The 20,409-nt window shown below is 40.0% G+C and overlaps 1 protein-coding gene across 7 annotated transcripts in view; it reads right to left on the reverse strand.

The window, feature by feature from the left end:
* Window positions 1–20,409, reverse strand: part of NT5C2 (5'-nucleotidase, cytosolic II) — a 59,768-nt gene that overhangs the window by 23,019 nt on the left and 16,340 nt on the right. For 4 of the 7 annotated variants that reach the window (XM_002197021.7, XM_072931218.1, XM_072931214.1 and 1 more), the window contains exons 2-3: window positions 18,513–18,633; window positions 7,541–7,614 (exon numbers count right to left, since the gene is read on the reverse strand). In XM_002197021.7, coding sequence (XP_002197057.1) covers window positions 7,541–7,614; window positions 18,513–18,613 — 175 coding nt within the window. In that variant the 5' untranslated portion in view covers window positions 18,614–18,633. Of the gene's footprint in view, window positions 1–7,540; window positions 7,615–8,975; window positions 9,099–14,778; window positions 14,919–18,512; window positions 18,634–20,409 lie in introns of those variants that run through there. The other 3 variants (XM_072931217.1, XM_072931213.1, XM_030276335.4) reach the window with 3 other exon arrangements.

A 20,409-nucleotide genomic window follows, 5' to 3' on the forward strand; every position in this document is an offset into this window, starting at 1 on the left:
CACAGGACTCTATGTGCAGCCAGGCTGCGGATTGAAGGGTCCACACTTCAGGTTGTTTCTACTGCTCCTTTCTGCTTGTATTAAAAACAAGTGTTGTCAAGAATCATCAGCTTTAACGCTTCCCAAAGCAGGCTTATTAGTGCTCTCACTGGTAAATTCCAGATATTTTTAGCTCTCTGCTGCTGCACTTTGTTTGCCTTCAATGTAACAAAGATTTGGGCTGTTTGAATATGCCTCAGAGGTTGGCAGAGCAGAGCTTAGTGTTGGAAAGATTTCTTCTGCTGAATAAAAATGAATGGCTTGAGGTAAGAACAGCAGTACTGAGGTCACATTGTGCGTGTTGAGAAAAGCAACTCCGACAGACTCTGCATTTCAAAGAAACTTCAGTTTGTCTGTATTTTAATAGTTGGTAGAACTTTCCTTTGCACTGGATTAATATTTTAAAAATGACTACAGAGTCACCTGTTCTTTCACAGGAAATATTTAGTTTCCCTGACACAAAAGAATGCTTTTTGTGCTTAACAAATGGCCTTCACAATTTACCTCTCTCACTGTGAGTTATAATCCCATATTGGAAATATCCCTGCATTTCCATGGAAACAAATTACTGTGCCAAAACATGGGCTTAGTTCTTCAGTAAAGACTTATGAACAGGGAAGAAATAGTTGCTTGGGCTTCAAGTTCAAACATAATTTTCTATCATCTAGAAATAAGAAGCAAATTACTTAAAGGTCTAGAAGTCATTATTATATCTAAGGCATTTTTCAGGTTTAATAGCATCCAAACAGATTTAGCTTCTTATTTTTCTCCATATTCACTGAAGAGAGTGAGCCTCCAAGGCTACACATTTGTTTAACAGCGTGCACCTGTGCTTAGATACAGTACAAGTGCCCATGCTGGCAAGAAGCCACATACAGAAGTTCTTCTGTAGTGCTAAAATAAGGCATTCACAAAGCAATGGCACACATGTGATCTCAGAGTTAAAGCCTTCTGTACTCTCAGCTTTGGTTCCTCCTACAGAGTAAGCTGTTGGAGTCATCACAAGGGTATTTGCAATTTAATAGTACTTCTGTTGGGGTATTAAGATTACTAGATAAGGGGTCGATTAGATTGAAAAACGCCTCCCTATTTTCATCGTCTTGCTCGCCTTGGTATACTAACAGCCTGCTGACCCAGCTTGGTGTTACCATCTTATTTTTAAGAGCAAGAAAACAGAATATAGCAGCTTTTGAAACTCTCCTTACACTGTGAAGACTCATTCTTTCAGCAGCTTCTGTTTATCACTCTGATTCTTCAAGAATCCACAGACAGCAGATTAGCAGTTTGTCAGTCAGTGATTTACTGGGACAGAGCAAGCAACACATGCTCTCTCCACTCCTCATTCCCAATGCCAGCATGTGAGATCCCACAGCTCCAGACCTCATTTGCTCATTACACAGCTTTAAATGGTCAGGCTCTGAAGAGCAGCAACACAAAGAGAGCAGGGACAATAATCACTGCACTGGTATTTGAAAAGACATCCAGCTCAAAGCATACTTGGAACAATTTGGCCTCTCTGTGCGCCTTTAGCTTTAAAACACCAATGGCTAACCCTGCCTCTGAAATCTGCAAAATCTGCACCTGTCAGACTGGCAATGTGCGAATGTGAAAAGGCAGACAGCAGATGTGCAACAGTCAGGGCATCTCCCAGTCCTGGCTAGGAGAGTTGGAAAGCTTCTCCTGCACATCTACCAACTCCATTCTCCAGACAGCACATTATTTTTGTATGACACAAAGAACTGCATTATCCAGCAAACTGGGAAAGAAGCAAAACTGCTTAGTATCTCCCCAAAAGAGCCTCAAAGCTTTACATCACGATGAAACTAAAGGCAAACCTTTAACCTAAGCAGGAGTGCCTCATTAGAACATTTGCACTAGAGTTCAGCACTAATAAACAGACAATAACAGCACCTGAACTGACATCCAGATACACTGTAGTTGTTAACATGCTCAGTAGTTTAAGTATTCAGCTCAATTTTTCATGTATAAAACTCACACATTTATGATTTGTTTTTTATTTGTGCAATCCAGACTTTTTTCATACAAGGTACAAATTCATGAGTCCCGTTTCTCATTAAAATTAAACAGAGCTGAAACACAGGAACCTGATAGACTCTGCTACAGTAAAAACAGTAGACGGACTGAAGAACCAGTTCTCAATTCTGCTGTCACCATTTCTCCCAGATGACACAGCAACAATCCAATTCTACCTTCTGACTGAGTGTATTTTTTCCACAGCAAACAGGTAAACAAAAGCATTTCAAAAATGAGATGAGGGTGTGAAAAAATTTCCTCTTCCAAACTGCAAAGATGGCTTTGACACAAACACCTACCTGAGGAAAGGGCAAAACCTGTTTATGAATGTTGCACTTTGGATTGAGTTGGGAAAGACCAAAGCTGTCTTTCCCGTATCTTTTCCCATGTGATGAGAAGGGAAATGCTACAAGCTGAAAGCATAAGCAATTTTGCAATAAAATCTTGGCAGTGCACCAAACCTTGGCATTAAATTGACAATGTTTCTAGGACACAAGCTATATTCCAATCAGATTATGTTGCATTAATCACATTTGCACAAAATAAAACCAGTATTTTTCAAGCCTCATTTCCCCTCCTTTTTTATTAAAACCATTTTCAGCAGCCATTGATAATTTCATTATCACCTTCTGGAGAACACAGAAGCGGCAATGAATTAAGCACAGGAAAAGCATTCCAAATGAAAGCATCCTGTCTACTGATACTACCTCTTATCTACTTCAGAGATAGAAGATAAACTTTCAACAAGGCCATAACTTTTGGAGAAGAAGAGTAGTCACAGAGGAATCTTCTCAAGCACATTTGAGTTTGTAATTCTTACTTACTATCCTTCTCCATCTGCCAACGGCCCAGTGTGAAATTACAGCCAGTTTGGGAACCCCACTGCTTTAGCTCTGCTCCTGTCAAGGGACATCTATCCATCACCTCATTGTGCAGCCTGTCCCATTTAAGAGCTGGTAATGCCAAGGCCTCCTGCATTATTTGGATCCAGATCTAATAATTAAGTGTAGCTCATACTGAGTAGGAAGCAGCCAAATAAAATGCTGTGTGAAACCAATCTTTCTCTGCTTCATTTCCAATGGGTGTCACCAACTCCTCAGGCTCAGGTGAGTGTCACAGTACAGACTCTCCACTGACATACCTTTATTTAACTTTAGGCACTTAGCAGTAAACACAAAACGGGAGAAGGCTGTGAATCTTTTGGATTGCTTGCAACATTTCCCTTTACCAAAGCATGAGCAGTTTTGACAGTACTGCTGAAAACAGGCAGGCAGACCAGAATTGTTAGTGACTGTTGATCTTCTGGCTGGATGAATAAACAGAGATGAATCACTCAGATAATAAATGAAACTACTATTTAGCAAACAAAAAATAACAGCAATAGGACCTTCAATCTCTCTAATTTGAACAGGAATCATTCAATAATTCTCAGTTCTGTCCTGACAGCAAATTCAGCCCTGGGTGTAACACCGAGGCTTCCCAAGCAGCAAGGGCACCGTAGGGAACTGGCAGGGACTTGCTCCCAGGCTGGCAGGCAGCAAGGTCAGAGGCAGGGAATGAAGGGCTGCAAAACATCACAGAAACTTGTCTTAACCTCCACTAACAGTAAGGGCTGAAATAGCTGATGACTCCTGCTTGTGTCAACTGCAGCAAGACTTTAAACAGAAACTACTTAACTAAGCACACAAACCACAGTCAACCCCTCCTGTTCTTCCTGCTCTTTCCACCTGCCTCCCAGTATGCTGGGAAAAGTATGCTTTAAAAAGCATTATTTTATGTACTAAATGTGATTCCCAAACAGACTGAATAGGAAGAGGACAGCCAGTTTCATACAAAACACAGACTAGATCATTAACCTAGGGAGATTTGGGAGTTTCCATACATGTAAGAGATCTTATTCACTCCAGGAGAATACAGTAACAATCCTTTATGGGAAAACAAGAAATCTAAAACCTCTGAGAGTTATTTCAATTTGCTTTCATTTTATTTTCCCAGCAGTCAAAATTAATTCTAGATGTAATCACTGTTATTATAAATTCAGCTATTTAAAGTCCATAATTTCTCAGACAAAAAAACTAAAACCTTTGGATTCTTCTACACAAAAAGACTTTGTTTGCCCAACCCAACCATTAACAGTGTTTCTCAGTCCTATGCAAGGAAAGAGACAAGCACAATCAGGGAACACAGGAGTTATTTACAAAAATTTGAAGTTTAACCTAATTTTGGCTTGAAAGCAAACAAAACCACTGTGGAAATGCTGTATAGCCTTGAATTCTTTTAAATTCTGAGTTAAATGTTCTTCGATACCTCTAAGAAGTACTACTCTATAAAATAGCAGATGAAATTGTACTTTATGTGCAATGTAACATGATGATACTAAAACTGCTCTCAGCTGGCAAGCTGACATTCTCAGACATGCTGGTACTAGAACACGATCACTGCAGCATGCGCATGGTAGCTGTTACTACAGACTTCAAAATGGAAATGCCGTGTCCCTACCAAAATTAGATTATTCTAGACAGAAAAGATGGTTATTGTAAGTAGATCTGTGTTCTTAAATTCATAAAGTACAGGAATAAAACTGTCTCAAGCTTCTAAAGTTCAATATACATGAATGATTCTGACTACTCAACCACCTTCTAAGGAAGACTTCTGGTGCTACCAGTGGTCATTGATTTGGAAAGAAGAAAGACATGAGACAGGGGTACTTCTTTACAAGACAGGTAATTCAATGTGTATCAAAATAATCATTCTGAGATGGCAAATGTATGACTGTCATCAGTCTATTTCTGATGTGAAAGTACACAACAGAAGGGGATGTCACATACAGATTTTGGCAGGGTCAATGACTCTGCCTGCCTTAAGTTGTTGAATATAAAGATTGTGCTTGGATATTTTAAAAAGCTCTACAGAAAAGTAACCTAGCAATGTCTGAAAGTAGAAATGCAGAAAACTAGACGAGGAGCTAAAGACACTGGAGATGCTTCTGTTCTTTTCTTTGGCCTATTTACTTGTTTTGAATGGTCTCCAAAAGGCTTCTGCTCAGCATGAGCCATCTGGTATGCAGATACCATTTCCAGATGTTAAATTACATATAAACTGGCTTTTTACTTTTTTTCTCTTTTTAATCAAGAGAAGTAGCATGTCCGTGTGAAAGAGTGGATAAAGGATAACGTGACTAATCAGAAAACACAACAGGGTCTCATGAATGCACTAACTATAGCATATTACTGTAATACTTCACTTGTCCCACTTCTTCATTATAATTTCAAATTAATTTCTTATAATTGTAATCATATTCTAACACTGCACTCTTTAAAGCCCCTGCAGTGGATAGTATTTTTTCTTGTATGCAAGCTATAAGTAGCTAATAATGGTCAGATAATAAAAGCCAACATGGAGAGGAAAGGATGGCTCTGAGACATAAGAAAATAAACAGGTAATTTCAAAGGTTAATTTCCAGTTTGAGTGGAAAAAGGGGAAATAGTACTTACCAGTCATAATGTTTTTCATCTGCAAAAGGCTTTCCAACCTAATTACGTTCTCACAAATCCTAGTGAAATGATCTGCAACTATTATCTCTGTTTTACCATGGAAGAAGTCACAGGAGAGCAGCTTACCCCAGAGGGGTCCAGATTTCCAGTTTTCTGCTCAGACCACATCCCATTTCTTTTTCTGCCTCACACCTTGTCTCTCAACTCCCCCAAAAGCACTGACTTTGCCAGCTCAACTGGAGCACTGTGATCTTCCAGCCTTGGAAGTCCCAGGCTTTTATGTCCCTAGTACTGCTTTAGGATGCTTGAACTATTAATTTTTTTCCTTTCATCAAATCAAGCATAATTTTGTGGATAACAACACATTTGCTCTGTGTTTACAGGGACAAGGAACATTTGAGTAAAATGAACAGTCAGATAAGTGAGGACAGTGCTGAAGCTGTCCTTCTGTCAGGATGAAAATTAGCAACAAACTTCACGCTCCACACCAATCCCACTGGGATCACCTGGGTCCTTGGGGAAGTGCCACCACTTCCTTTGCAAATGACAAAGAAGTTGTTTTTCTGTTACTGAAGAGAAACCCACAGCTTTTTCTTTTTTTTTTTTTTTTTTAAGCATTTATTTTTGAACTGTTTTTCATGCACCCCTTAAATGCACTGCCACAAGACTGTCACAGCTGGGAAACACAAACAGAAAGCATGTGCCTGCAGTCATATTCAGCACAGATTAACAATACACTTCATGACTTAAAAAGTGGCAAGAACTTTAAACAGATGTATAAATAAGGTGGGTAACAACCAAACCTTTTATATGTAACTACTTCTTTGTAGATAAAAGAACACAAGCAACTGATCTAAATATAAACTACAATTACCTGCCACAATCTCCAAAACTGCTCCTTGCAGTTGAACCACGAGCCTATGGAAACCTTCCTGCCCTTCACTTAGCCTCTGACCCTCACACTGTCCCCAGCCACATTACTCATCTCTCATTCCTTCTCAGTACACAGTAACCAGATGAACATAGCTGACATACTGCATTAACCTATTATTAGGTGACCCTGATACTCTACCTCACATTTTCTCAGTTCATATACACAACAACTCTAAACTGAAATATTAGTGGTGATAGGAACTTTTTATCCATAACCTTGGAAGTGCTAATGAGAAAGAAGGCAGGATGGTACATGACATCCTCAGTTACAGCCTGTGTGATACTGTAACCTAGGAAAGTGGAAGTGAGCTTTTTATCTCTTCCTTCCTTAAAATACGTAACATGAAAGTCTGACTATGAAGAACATGGTAGCTTTATTTCCTTTCATCAAAAGTCTCAGGGAACTTGTCTGTTGAGTATCTGAAAGATGGAGAAGTCATGCAAGCAATTTTATGAAACCAAAAGACCTTATGCAACCTCCCAAAGCTTATCTGTCATAAAGAATGGGCAAAGCTTTACGAATTAACCCGTTCAGCTGACACAAGGCACTGCCCCTGTCATGCCTCTTCTCAAAATGAATCACTGATGTGGCTAACACAGGAAGGGGAAAGATGAAAACCTATTCAAAATCACTCTTTCAGGACTAGGAGAACCTGCTGGCCAAAGGTGTAGCCTGCTATATGCACCAAGGATGAAAGAAATCACCTTGTTATCCAAAGCCAAGCATGCACAAGGGGTATTGTCAAAATACAGTGGAATCTAAGGAAGCAGACTTATTAAGCTTTGGTTTTCTCAACACCCATAATCACTTGAAACTGCACCACCGTAACATTGCTTGTGACCAAATGCAGCTTGCAAATAACAAATTTAAGGGAAACACCTAACATGAATGTGCAATGAATAGTGAAAGATATATTTTCTAATAAAAGAAGCACCTGTTAACTGCAGTAGCCCAATCAGCTTTTTGCTGTTTTTTTGCTCAGCAAGAAGCAATATTCCAAACTAAGTCAGTGTTCAAAAAAACTTAAGAAGATACTCACCAGCAAGTGTATAGTCCATATCAAAACCAAAGCACTTTATCTTTTCCATAGCTAAGCTTCTGTTTACAAAGACCCTGAAAAGAGAGAAAAAATATCACCAGAGGTATGAGCATTTTCAAAATATTAATGTTTTAGAACAAGCACATTCTGTCACTGTCAGGATGTTTGACTTCCATAGGTGAAAATCAGCAAATATACCTGAAAACAAAGTCAAGTCTCATTTTTTGCGAGTTGTCCAGAAGCAAAGCCATGACTTTGCAGAATTATTTTAATTTTTGCTGTCCAAAGACATACACGCATGCATGCACACACAGAGGGCCCTCCATGTGACCTGCAAAAATTCCTAAGAATACAAAAGCAAAATCTCCTGAAGCAGAATGCAGACCTCAAAGGATATAAAACTGGAAGCAGTAGATGCAAAGTAATATAATTTGCTTGATTAAAACAAATTATTAGTAAGAAGTAAGAAGGAAAATAAAATAATTTCTGTGAATAAATTCACAGCATTTGCCTCCTATTTGGAACTATATCTGGAAACTCAAAGCAAACCCAAACAGCCCCATTTTCACCAATACCATTAAAAACATGTAATAAAGCTCTGGAAAAGAATAATTGAGAAAAATTTTCATACACAAGATATGCCATTTCTATTGTTACATTTTTTTTCCTTATAACTCCTCTGAAACTTGCCAATTGCTATTTTGTAAATTCAACTTTTACCATTAATGCTTACTACAAAGAGACTCTAGGCTGAATGCTTCCAGGTCCTTTTAGATGACAGCATTAATACATGATATCCAATTTAGTTCAAGTAAGTAACAGGGTAAAGAAATAGCTCAGAGAATACAACAAAAGCTTTTCTTGCTTCCTGTTCCAACTACAACAGTAACTAAGCTGCTTATGTTTCCCCAGAACTTTAAAGCATAAAGCAGATCTGCAATTCAACAGGACTTCTTTCCACTGGCTTATCTGAACTTTAAAAATTAGTCAGAACTCGTCTGTGGCAGGGAAGCTAAGCTTTACAACACCCATCTCAGACCAAAATCCCATGCTCGAGCTGTGATGCCAAGAAAAAAACATGAGAAAAGGCCCAGAGCCTTTACTTGTACTCTGATTTCAGCATGTGAAAATTCTCCAAATATTTACCAAGTGCACTGCCCTGAGTGCTGTCATTATGCTCTCAGGCGCGGCGCAGGGACAGCGAGACACAATGGAGACGGCAAGTGCAGAGCTGAGCGCTGCGCGTTCGGAAAGCCGGGAAAGATGGGGAGGCTGGGGAGGCTGGAAGGAGCCCCGGGAATTCTGTGAGGCTGGGGAGGCTGGAAGGAGCCCCGGGAGTTCTGCTCCGGGCAGGTGGCCGGCATACCGCGCCCTAATCCGCCACGGCCGCGTTTCAGCAGCGCTGCTCAGCCCAGGCTCAGCGCGCTCCTCTTACCTCATCTCTCACCGATGTGCTCCTTGCTCAGCTCGCAGCAGTCCGATTCATCTACTTGTCTGAATCGTATTACAGAATTCCTTTAAAGCGTCCCTGGTACCCATGCAATTTTGCTTGGATCTGATTTGACTTCAGAAGATCATTATGCCTGAACCAAGCCTTGAAGTACTGTATATCTTCTTGGACAGTGTTCTAGAAAACACATCTGTGGCTAATTTAACCAGTCACTGGATATTGTTGTTGTTCCACACAAATCCACTTGGAATACAGTTTCTCTGGCAATAGTGTACTTTCCCTCCAACCTTGCACATTCTCTCTGGGAGTCACTGTTTCCTGGCAAAGTGCCTGCCTTTGACAATGGGGCTTGTCACTAAGGGGCCTTGGAGGTTATAGATGACACTCTTTTCTAATAGGTTTATGTATTACCTAAAGAAGACAAAGTGATAGGATGGACGCTGGAAACCAGTAAAGAAATGCCTTTTGGAAATATGAGATGGGCTCATAAGTCACTAAAATTCGCTCCTGAAATAGCTGGCTTTTGAGTAGGTGGAGCAAATTATCTGAATCTGCAATCTGAATCCCTGTTTGTCTTTTAACATTGAGACAGCTCTGATTTACAAGAGACCATGGAGAAGCACTATTTGGTACTAAACAAAGTCTGATACCTTGTATAATGCATATGATTACATGGTGCTGCTGCTGCTGCCAGGAAACATTATTTATTACCTAATTCAATCATAATTTCTGATCTCATGTTTGTGCAGCTTGTTTCTGAGAACACTGAGCTTTAAGAAGGAATAACATACATCCAGGAGACACCAGCAACATTTTTTATCTAAACTGCAGAGCCCAGTTCTGCTCTTGCTTTTAGGCTTAATCCCTGCAGCATGGTTTTCTGACTGTCTTTACGGGACAGGAGCAAGAAGTGAAATTTAAAGAAGATCACAAGATCGTTTCAGAATTGCAACATTTGTTAAGTTTCCCAAATGAGGACAAAAACTGCAAGTACTAAGACACAGCTGAATGGACTCACAAAAAGGGTAATATGACAGTGCCTGTGAAAGGCAGAAACAAGGGAGCTGTGACCCGAGAGATCTGTTCCAGTCCAGCCTGCCTGTGTTTAGATTATGATGACACCAAACTGATCAAAAACCATGGAAAGATCACCAAAGCTCCGACAGATTGTCATGCCTTGCTTTTGTAGTATTTAGAAACTGAACCCAAAACCAGAATACCTTGAGACGGAAGATCTAGAAAAGTTTTCTGAACAACAAAACAAATAGCACTCATTAGTATATTTTTGTTCCAAAATAAGTCTTTTGGAAAATTACCATAGCAGCACCCTTTGGTAACAGCTGGTGAAGATGCCTCTTTCTCCACCAATTTGCACTTATTGCCTATGACCTATAAACCGCACTGGCAGGGTCTAATCACACCCCAACGTGGCACATTTCAAGTCATGCTACCAGCTGATCTGATGTGGTAATTACTTCACCCACCAGTGCTGGAGTGAGACAGAGCAAATATTAAAAAAAGCCAAAGAAGGTTATTGCACAACATGTTCAGGACAGGAAATGAGAACACTTTAATCAATTTAAACTTGCATATGCCTTGGCAGATTAAATGCAGACTAAACAGTGGTAAAAAAAAAAAAAAATAAGGGACCATTTTTACTTTTCTTGTGAAGGCCAAGATAGATGTTGGTTTATTTTGTAGGCACTCAGGACCTCAGTTTTAAATCCTGATAAAGAAATTTCCTATTAACAGTGTTCCCCTAGGCACAAGGGAGTAAGTAGCTACTACAAATATTTACTTCCAGAAACTGACCAGCTTAATACAGGGTTTTACTCAAAGCAGTAAATATCTGCAGTGTCCTAGAAACTAAAATTAAAAGCTGAGATTAAATCTCTAGCACAGTTTCTGGGAAGAGCCAGGTGCTTCTCAGAAGCTGCAGACTTAGCCCCTTCCAAAGCTGTTCTTAAATTCTAATTGAAAGTACACTCAGCCTGACTACATGAATACTGATCAAATCATAGGATCACAGAATGGTTTGGGGTCAAAGGGACCTTAAAGATCATCACATCCCAAACTCCTGCTATGGGACACCAGATCAGGTTTCTCCAAGCCCCATTCAACCTGACATTGTGTCTGTTGGCTACAAAAATGTAACATCTCCTCAGAACAAATGCTATAGAGAAATTACAAGAGTTGTTTTTAATGACTATAAAGCAAGAGCAACCTGAGGGCCCTAAGAACCTCGAACACCTGAATGAAAAGATCCTCTGGTCATGAAAGGAAAGGATGAAATAAGTATTTCACAGCTCATCCAGATGAACAAAAATCAAAGAAGCTTCCAGATTACAAAGAGTAGAAATAATATCAGAATAAGAGGAAAACTAAAGTGATCTAACATTTTTAGGAAAGGAAGTTTTAATGCAGAATAATTTCTCCACTTGCCAGAATCAGAAGAAATCACACTCTCCCTTCCCCTGAATTTGTTTTTTTTCCATTTAGAAAAATCACTTCATCTGGAAGCACTGGAGTTAAAATTTTAACTGTTCTAAAAACTTAACAGCACTGGGCAGTAAGACAAAACAAACTGCAGGCACAGCATGAGAACACCCTCTGCATTCCCTGTGCTGAGGCAGAGGTGAGCATTGCCTAAGCCCAGTTCCACATCTGTACACACCCAGAGCATCTCCTTAAACAGGACAATGCCTTTCTCCTGCCTGCATCTTTTCCTCCTGATGAAAACCCAAGCTTTGCATTTCTGCTCTGAGGAATATCCCTGCAAGTCTCCTGTATTTTGGACTCCCTGTCAGTGTGGCTGGAGCGACACAAGGTGTGGAGCCTGTGGGGAAGGCGGTTCCAGAGACCATATCCGAGCCCCATGGGCGCTCTGAGCACAGCTGGGACTGGGGAGCAGCACCTGGATTTGGGGTGTCTTAGCCTGGCACAGATCCCCACCTTTGGAAAAACAGACTTGAGGAGCTGTTTTAGGGAAACCTCGAAGCGTGTTTCCTCTCTAATGAGTTCTTCCTCAAAGATTAAACCCTGCATTTGGCCACAGCAGAAGGCTCTCAATGACTACAGTATTTATTTTCCTTTTGAGCTCTACGGATTGTGCTGATTAAGAGAAAAATGTGTAGCATTGCAAGGAAGAAGGAACTGCTGAGCATGCAGCAGGGAAGCCACACAGCCCTGACAGCCACAACTCTGCAATTCATAGACCTTTATATTTTTACAAGAGAACCGATCTTGGTTTTGTTACTGTTCTTGTCAATCAACTCTGAAGCAGGAACTTAAATCCCAACTCTTCTCAACTGGAGAGGACAAACACAGAGAGGGAGAAATGTTTTTATTTTATTTGTGAAAAACCTCTAAAGAATTGCATGCCCGGAATGAAATTTGCATGTATAACAGTCTTGTAGTTTGACCAGCAAAATAAACAAAATGCACAGAACTTTACAATTAAGGAAGAACTTGGCACATGGCTCACAATTCCTCATAGTGAAGAAATGAAAATGAACAATGTGAGGCAAGGTTTCTGGAACAGAGCACTTCACAATAATTTTCCAAATGTGTCTAGAAATACCTTGCAGCAATTAGCATTTTTCTGGCAGTGTGTTTTACTGAAAATTAAATAAATACAAAGAAAATTGCAACACTGCTGAGTGAACAGCAAATACACTAAGCATGACTTACATGTGTGTTTAAAAAAGCCTGTGGTGGACAGTTGGGCTTGAGCCAACCACAAAACAGGGACTAACTAGCCAGAAGGCTCAGATTCCCACTTACTCAGGGTTTAGGAACTTTGGTTAATCTTCACTTTATGGACAACTTCCATTCTTTAATAAGCCAGAAGATTTAACAGAAATAATGGGAACTAAATGGATTAGCTTTTAATTGTCCCACGCCCAAGGTCCCCATGGCCTCTTTAAAACAGTGAATAATGAAATAAACATCCCTCTACTGTTATGACAACTCAGTGTTCTCAGTATGACCAGCTAGGCCCCAGATGTGGCCTGCTTGGGGACTCGTGTCACTGCATGACATTATAGCTCTGGTCTCAGGTGACTTCCACCAGCAGCAGCGAATTTCCCCACTGACCTTATTTATCTGGTACAAAGCTTCTGAGCAATCTAAAGAAGATACTACCATATAACCCAAATGTCTCATCTTTGGGTGCTGGCTGTTTTGGTAGCTGCCTTAGAGAAGACATAAACTGCTTTAAATTTTTAAAACCAATGAAATTGTTCTTTTGCTGAGTCCCGCCTCTTTAGGCAAATATTGATTTTCCATATACTATTTTTATCATATCATTTTGGTTTTATTTTTTAATCCTAGATTTTTGGAGTTATATTTTATTCCTTCTTCAGCTAAAGATGAATATTCTGAATATTTGTAATTTAGAGGTTTTTGTATTTGTATTTAGAGGTAGTATTTGGGCTCGAGATAACTTATAGGGATGAAATAGTATCAGACAGGGGAAACAAAGAAAGGGCATAAACATTTCCTGGCCACTTCTAATAACATTTCCAACACCATGCCCCACCATTTCACAAGTCTAAATGTCCTTGCACAGTTACAGTGACATTAAACTGGAAAATCCAGTAATGACTGCATTCAAAGCCTGATGAGGCTGTATCCAGAAACACAGCTATGAGCACTTCCCTCTAAAATTATGCAGGAATCAGATGCAAAGAGAGAGCCTTGGCCATTTCTATTTTCATTGTTTGGGTTTTCTTCCCAGGCAACAGCAAAGTGCCAAGAAGCTCACATATGGATCCCATCCCAAAATAACACTTGTCTGCTCCCTGAAACTATTAAAGCTAAGGATCATGGGACTCTTACAATGTAATTTCTTTATTATTAATTTGGCAAGTGGTGTGCTTTTTTATAAGCTCACCCATTCCACAGACTTGACACAGTCCCTCTCCCTCCTCCAGTGTCTAAAGCAGTAAAACAAACCAGAGAGAGCCACAGGCTGCCCTGTGTCACACACATGCCACCACACAGGTCCGAGGAGGCTGCTCAGACACACGAGGACAGACCACGGCCAGCAGAGCCTCCAGAGCCACCCAGAACAGGGAAACACCACACGTGGCCTGTCCAGTTGTGTTTCATGCAAAGAGCACTTTCAGACCGGTAAAGATTTGTTCCAGTTTTCCACCTCGGTGAACTGATCATTTTGAAGTGACTTTAAATATAACCACCTAAACAGATGAACAGTTTCAAATCTCACAGCCTTGTTTATACAACATTTCCACCTGTTTGCAATCACTGGTGATCCAGTAACAATTAAGTGAACAAACAAGATTAGCAGTGAACAGCCCAGAGTCTACAAATTTGAACAAGCTAAAGTACATCTTTAATACATGAAATCAAAACAACAAATTGGCAATCCTTTTGCTTTGTCATTATTAAATCATATACTATTTTTTAATCCAGAATCTCAGTGTATAGTAATAGCTAAAACCACTTATATCACCACCATAACCAAACTGAAGTACAAAACTACGAAGAAACTTACTCAATACTTTATCAGCAGTCAGCAGGAGAATTAGGATTAGGAATCATGATGCCAACACATCCTGCACTAGCCATAAAACAAGAGAGCAAGAAAAAAGCCCAACAGTAAAAACAACAACAGAACCCCCACATTCAGGATGAGAAGTCTCAAATTATTCTGATGCAAAATGGTAGAAGCATCCCAAAGTCAGTATGTTTAACCAAAAGGCCATTTCAGCCTTACTGCTCTGTTAAGCCAAAACCACAGATAAATAAATATAAGTGCAAATACCTGTTTCCTGGATCTTGGTAACTGTCAGTAACAAGAGTGGATGGAACACCAACTTTTTCCATTATTTGCTTTAACTAGATGGGGTTGCTATTTAAACTCTAAAGAGCTATGTGAGATAATCCAGAGGGTGCCTAGAAGTGCTCACTCCAAGTTAAAAAATAGACACTAGGGCAATTTGGTGGCTCAGAGTCAACCTAGTTCTTGCCTAATTACAATCACATTAAATGACAGTGCTCTTCCAGAACAAATGATCTAGTGATTATCCTCTACCCGGAAAAGTCAACAAGCAGCACATGAGGGAGGCGGCCTCACAACCACACACACCAAGGAAAAGCTCCCAAGAACTGCACATCCATTTGATTTCCGAATTAAAATCTGTGCTGCCAATAGCACAGTAATGCAGTATCCTCTTACCAGTGACCTCTGCTAGAGAATGAGTAACATGTAGCTTGCATATTAATTCATCTTCAGACCTCACCTCCAACAGGCGCCAGCAGTGTTGTGCAACAAGGTCTGGACAGCAGCAGCAGCCAACCAAAAGCTTTCATTAAAGTTGTCAGAAATTCCCTGAGGATAAAACCCCACCACTTCTCCTCCCCAGCAGATTTTTCTGATTCTATACCTATAAAAATCTGATTCTGAACATTCTTGCCCATGGCATTCAGATATGATGATGATGATATAGTCATTATACTCTGAGTCAATATGCACTACACCAGTCAAACCAGTCTCAACTGAGACTTCTGCCAACAATTATTATATGCTGAATATCCATCCATCAATTATGATACAATTAGAAGTGCAGCATCTGAAATACATTCCAAGTAAGAATGACCACCGTAAACTATGACTATTAGAGTAGTATCTTCAGAGGTAATTTTGAAAAAGTTTTTAAAAGTTTCATGGCCACAAGAACATTTACATGTTTTTTTAAGGTTAACTCTTTTGTTTTTGGAAGCTTTTCCCAGTATTTTGTCTGAATTCCTTTACAATTCAAGCATATCAAATCAAGTGTATTTCATGAGAACAAGAATGTTAAATTGATTGGTCTACGTCTCTCCACCAGTATTTAAGTAAGCACAAAACAAACAAACAGTAAAATAAGTTTTTTACATTTCACACTTCAGAAAACTAGGCATTCCTAACATCATTTCAGCAGAAAATCTGCTGAATTTGAGCTCAACTAGGCTTCAAACACAGGTAACAAAAGGTAGCCCCACTTATTCTCATCTGTAAATGTGTAGCTGCCAAGCTCCACCAGCCTTTCAGACTGGGCACATAACTGGGCAAATAACTTTGACCAGCTTTAAGGTAACAGAACATAATAGGTTTAAATTCAATGTTCTTATTGGTTTTGTGTCTAAGTCACTTTAGGTTCATGTTTTCAAGTATTTTTCCTTTAGCTGCTGGAGTAAGGAAAAAAAAAAAAGAAAAAAAAAGACTGAAAGAAAAAGAGAAGAAGAAAAAGAAAATAATCTTGACAACGACACCATATATTTTCAATTTCTCTTTTTCATAAAATTTGCAGTGCTTCAGCAATATCCAAGAGTCCGAGAGCATACCTGAACCTTAGTGAAACAAATTTACATCCTACAACTCATGGCTGTCACCAGCACATGTATTCTGCATCTGAAGGATTAATAAAACACTAAAAAATAAAATATCAAACACCAAGGGGAAATCACTTCAGTCATACTTTATCATGTTAAGTTTGCACTTTTTAAAGTAACATCACATCTGATAACACTACGACCATGAAAAGTACCAGAAATAGAAATCTGACAACACTGCCTCTGGAATGAGGTTGTTTCAGATTCTTACAATACTGGATTATCAAAATAACTCCCATGAAACTGGTATACGAAAGCCATTAATAGCACAGATTTATACTATATTTAGATTTATATTTATACTACAGTCTTGGCATCAGGTTTTCTCATTCTCTCCCATTCCCTCCCTCTCTCTCTCTTTGAAAGAGGACAGCAATTCCAAAACACAAATGTGACTCCCCTTAATATTGTGCCTCCCTAGTATTCCCAGTGTTGTGCTTTCCATGAAAATCTGAGATGTTAGCAGCATTTCTGCCCAGTATGTTTTGCATAAGACATTTCTAGACACTAAAAACAGGTACCTAAACTTTACCACAGACTAATTTTGGGCTACCAGATCCCAGCTCCTAGTGGGAAACCCTCCTTTACGTGACTGCACTCCCATCTTCCAAAAGGAATTTTTTTCTGAAGTAAGGATTTCTTACACAAGTAAGGGTAAACGTGATGAGGACTTCAATGTATGAGCTCTTAAAGACAAGCACAGTTTCCTTTGGATCATGTACAACATTTAGCAAACTGTCAGCACTTAACCATAACAAATGTCAAAGAAATACTTAGAAAAAAATATAGGCATTACTCCGACTTGACTTCCATCAATCTGAATCAGTAACACAGCTGAAGTTTTAAATAAATTTATGACACAAAGGTAAACCTGTCAATGACTGCAACAAGGTGAAGATTTTTTGACAGGGAATGGTATAAAATCCCTCTCTTATTACATGCTATATATAGTTACATTCATTAAATGCTTCCGTATCTGACAAATCAGCTGACAGAGAGATTCAAATAATGCCAGCACTTTAGACATATTGCTCAAACATATTCATTGGAAATTGGAAAGCATCAGAAATGCATCACAGGATCCATTACTTAGCCCTGGACACTGCAACTTGCACAACCTGGCCAATCATATGATGCACTAAGGCGTTTTTCTCAAATTAGATTCCATTTGGAGAATCAAAAGATATCTAACACTTCCAAAACACTTCCCCAGAAATACCACCAATGTGAATCACACAAATGCAACGTGGCATTTAAGCATGAGGTTAAATGTTTCTTTTTCTACATCAGACATACATTTCCCCTTCTGCTGAATATCCTCTCATCATCACACTGTATGACTTCTCAAAATAACGAAGCTAAACTTTGAAGATACACCTCCCACAAACAGAATACTGACAATTACTAGATACTGTTGTTTTTAACTCTGTAGCAGTCCAGACTTCATCCGTCTTTTATGCTCTATGCTTACAACCCTGAGAGCTGTGGACTGAATTCTTGGCTCAACCAAACCTCCAATGTGATCTTGTGAAAACAACCTAGTGTCTGCACTTTGATTCCCAAACTATAAACTAAGAGTCATAACATTCCTTTTATTTTGAACTCTATCTTCTTTACTTACTGTAATTGTTTTATAGCAGAGATGGATTTAGGTATACCTAACAGTGAAAAGGCTGGGCCCTTGCCTAGCGCTCCTGCATGCTCCTGTGGTCACACAGTTAATCACACTAGATGTAATTCTCAATTTCTGACCCCATTTGATTTCCTTCTTATTCATATTTGTGCATTTCAGTGTCTAAGGCTCTGCTCTCCCAGTGTGCACTGCAGTAATTATTATAAAACCTCTGCCACTGATTATTTATTGATTTGAAAGCTTCAATCCAAAATCTGATTAATCTTTTGACTGCAATGAGAAGCATATCCTCTCTCACTCTAGTACATGTATCTCAGCTGTTTGCAAACTCCTGCAGGCCAATACTGTGCCATCTTATAAGCTCTCTTCTACCAACACTTCCATGAAGAAGGTAAGAACAACCTTCCTGTTTTAACAACAACAACAAAAAAAAAAAAATCCCAAGAAATGTGGGATTTATGTTTAGTTTCGGAGCTTCGCGGATGACTTACCGGTGGTAGGCTTCCCGGCGGTACTTTTTCAGAGCATGGCCATCCATGTTTGCAGGGAGATCTGCTGCATTCTGCAGTCGGTCGCTCCATGAAGTTGTCATCTTCAAATGCTTACTTATTTCTGAAAGAGATAGAAAAGCTTGCTTAAGTTCAAGGTTTGTTTTACCAGAAAGTTGTGTTTCCTGGTATGAAGGAACTCCTGTGCCACTCAGGAATTCTTGCAAAGTACCAAGTGGAATGACCTGAGTATGCAGGTCAAGTAAAACACTGCTCTTTGAGATGTTAAAACAGAGAGCTGGGAAGGCTGTTTTATATGGCTGCAAAGACATTCCTATCCATTGTGGCAAAACTGCATTTACAAACAGAGACCTTGTTTTCATTGCTGAAAAGGGGTATTTTTTGATGCTAGAGTTACCAATATGCATTAGCTGCAGGTGACAGAAAACCCTTAATACATGAGATAAATTCAGCAGTGTAAACCGAACAAGCCCCACTGGGACTGACCTTGCTGCTTTTACCACAGAGTGAAAACAAAGAGCCTTGTCCCTGGCCATTTGATCTCTAAGCAAAGACAAAGCTTCGAACTGATGCTAAATTAGCAGAAACATTTGGAAGGAAAGTAGAAAGATGATCCTTTGTCCTCTCCAGGTCAGACACATTCAGGCAGAGCAAGAACACACTGCAAACCTGTAACATGAGCAATGCAAATATTCACCAGCAGATCTTCACAAACATGAGCATCCCTTCTCAAGTGCTGGCTGTCACCACCAAACCACACACAGTCCTTCTCATCAGGAGGGCCCTGCCATGAGGAAAGAGGGGCATCTCTCCTAATTTTGTTATTAGCACCCTGGGGCAATCCTGCTCACCTGCTCCTCCAGCTAGACATGTGCTGCTGCATTCCCTGGCACCAGATGGGGTTATGAAGCAGCCCCATGGCAGGTCAGTTCAGCTCACCAGTACAAGTCCTCACCTATCAAAACCAACTGGCCAAAGGTGAGGAAAGGCTGAGTAGACCCCACTGGTCAGCTGAAGCCAGGCTGAGCCCAGCTCAACCTGCCACAACACCGTCGTTGGAGTTGGTGGGGAGAACAGGGTGGGAGACACAATCCCCACTGATACAAAATTAGGTATTACATGAAACCACATTCTTGTGTAACCCGCACAACTGCTGGACTGCAGGTCTTGGCTTGTTTGCTCTTCTTAAAAGAAACAAAAACACCCACAACTACATGGGTAATGATATAGCAACTATATCTGGACATCTCTAAAATATGAGTTTTATCCCTAAAAAACAGAAGGGAATTTAAAGATTCCAGCAAAGTAGAGAGCAGAGCAAGTACATAAACCAGTGCTAGAAGTCACAGCACTCTCAGTGTCATGTGCATGCTCCTCAAGGAAATGTGTATAATTTCTTCATTTTAAACTCTATTAAAGAGCAACAGTCCCAATTGTCACAGCACTTCTTAGTATATTTACCTACTATCTGCTGGTCATAAACAGAGAGCAAACAGCTTGTCTATAAAAAATACGTTCCAGCTCCTCCTCCAGCATTCTCCCAGTTACTATAACCAAAGTTTACAATGCATTTTCTGCCACATCCTAAAGGTCACCAAATTCAGGCCCTGGCAGGCAGCCTAAGAGACCACATGCCATTGTGGAGTGAGAGCTCTCCCCCTGAATTCCCTGCCACACACCCAGGAGAGGAGGTCACCACAGCGAGAGGGTGACAGGCCATTCCAGCCAGCCACAACTTCCACAACAGGGCATGCAGGGAGAATCAGCTTCCAAAATAGCCCCAGCCACAGCCACCAAGGGCTTTACAAGTAATTACCAGCTATCTATTTAAGCCGTGCCCAAAGGCAGACAGAAGGCAGCACAGGACACAGAGCTCAAG

Source organism: Taeniopygia guttata, chromosome 6 (assembly GCF_048771995.1).
Source record: "Taeniopygia guttata chromosome 6, bTaeGut7.mat, whole genome shotgun sequence".
Taxonomy (NCBI): Eukaryota; Metazoa; Chordata; class Aves; order Passeriformes; family Estrildidae; genus Taeniopygia; species Taeniopygia guttata.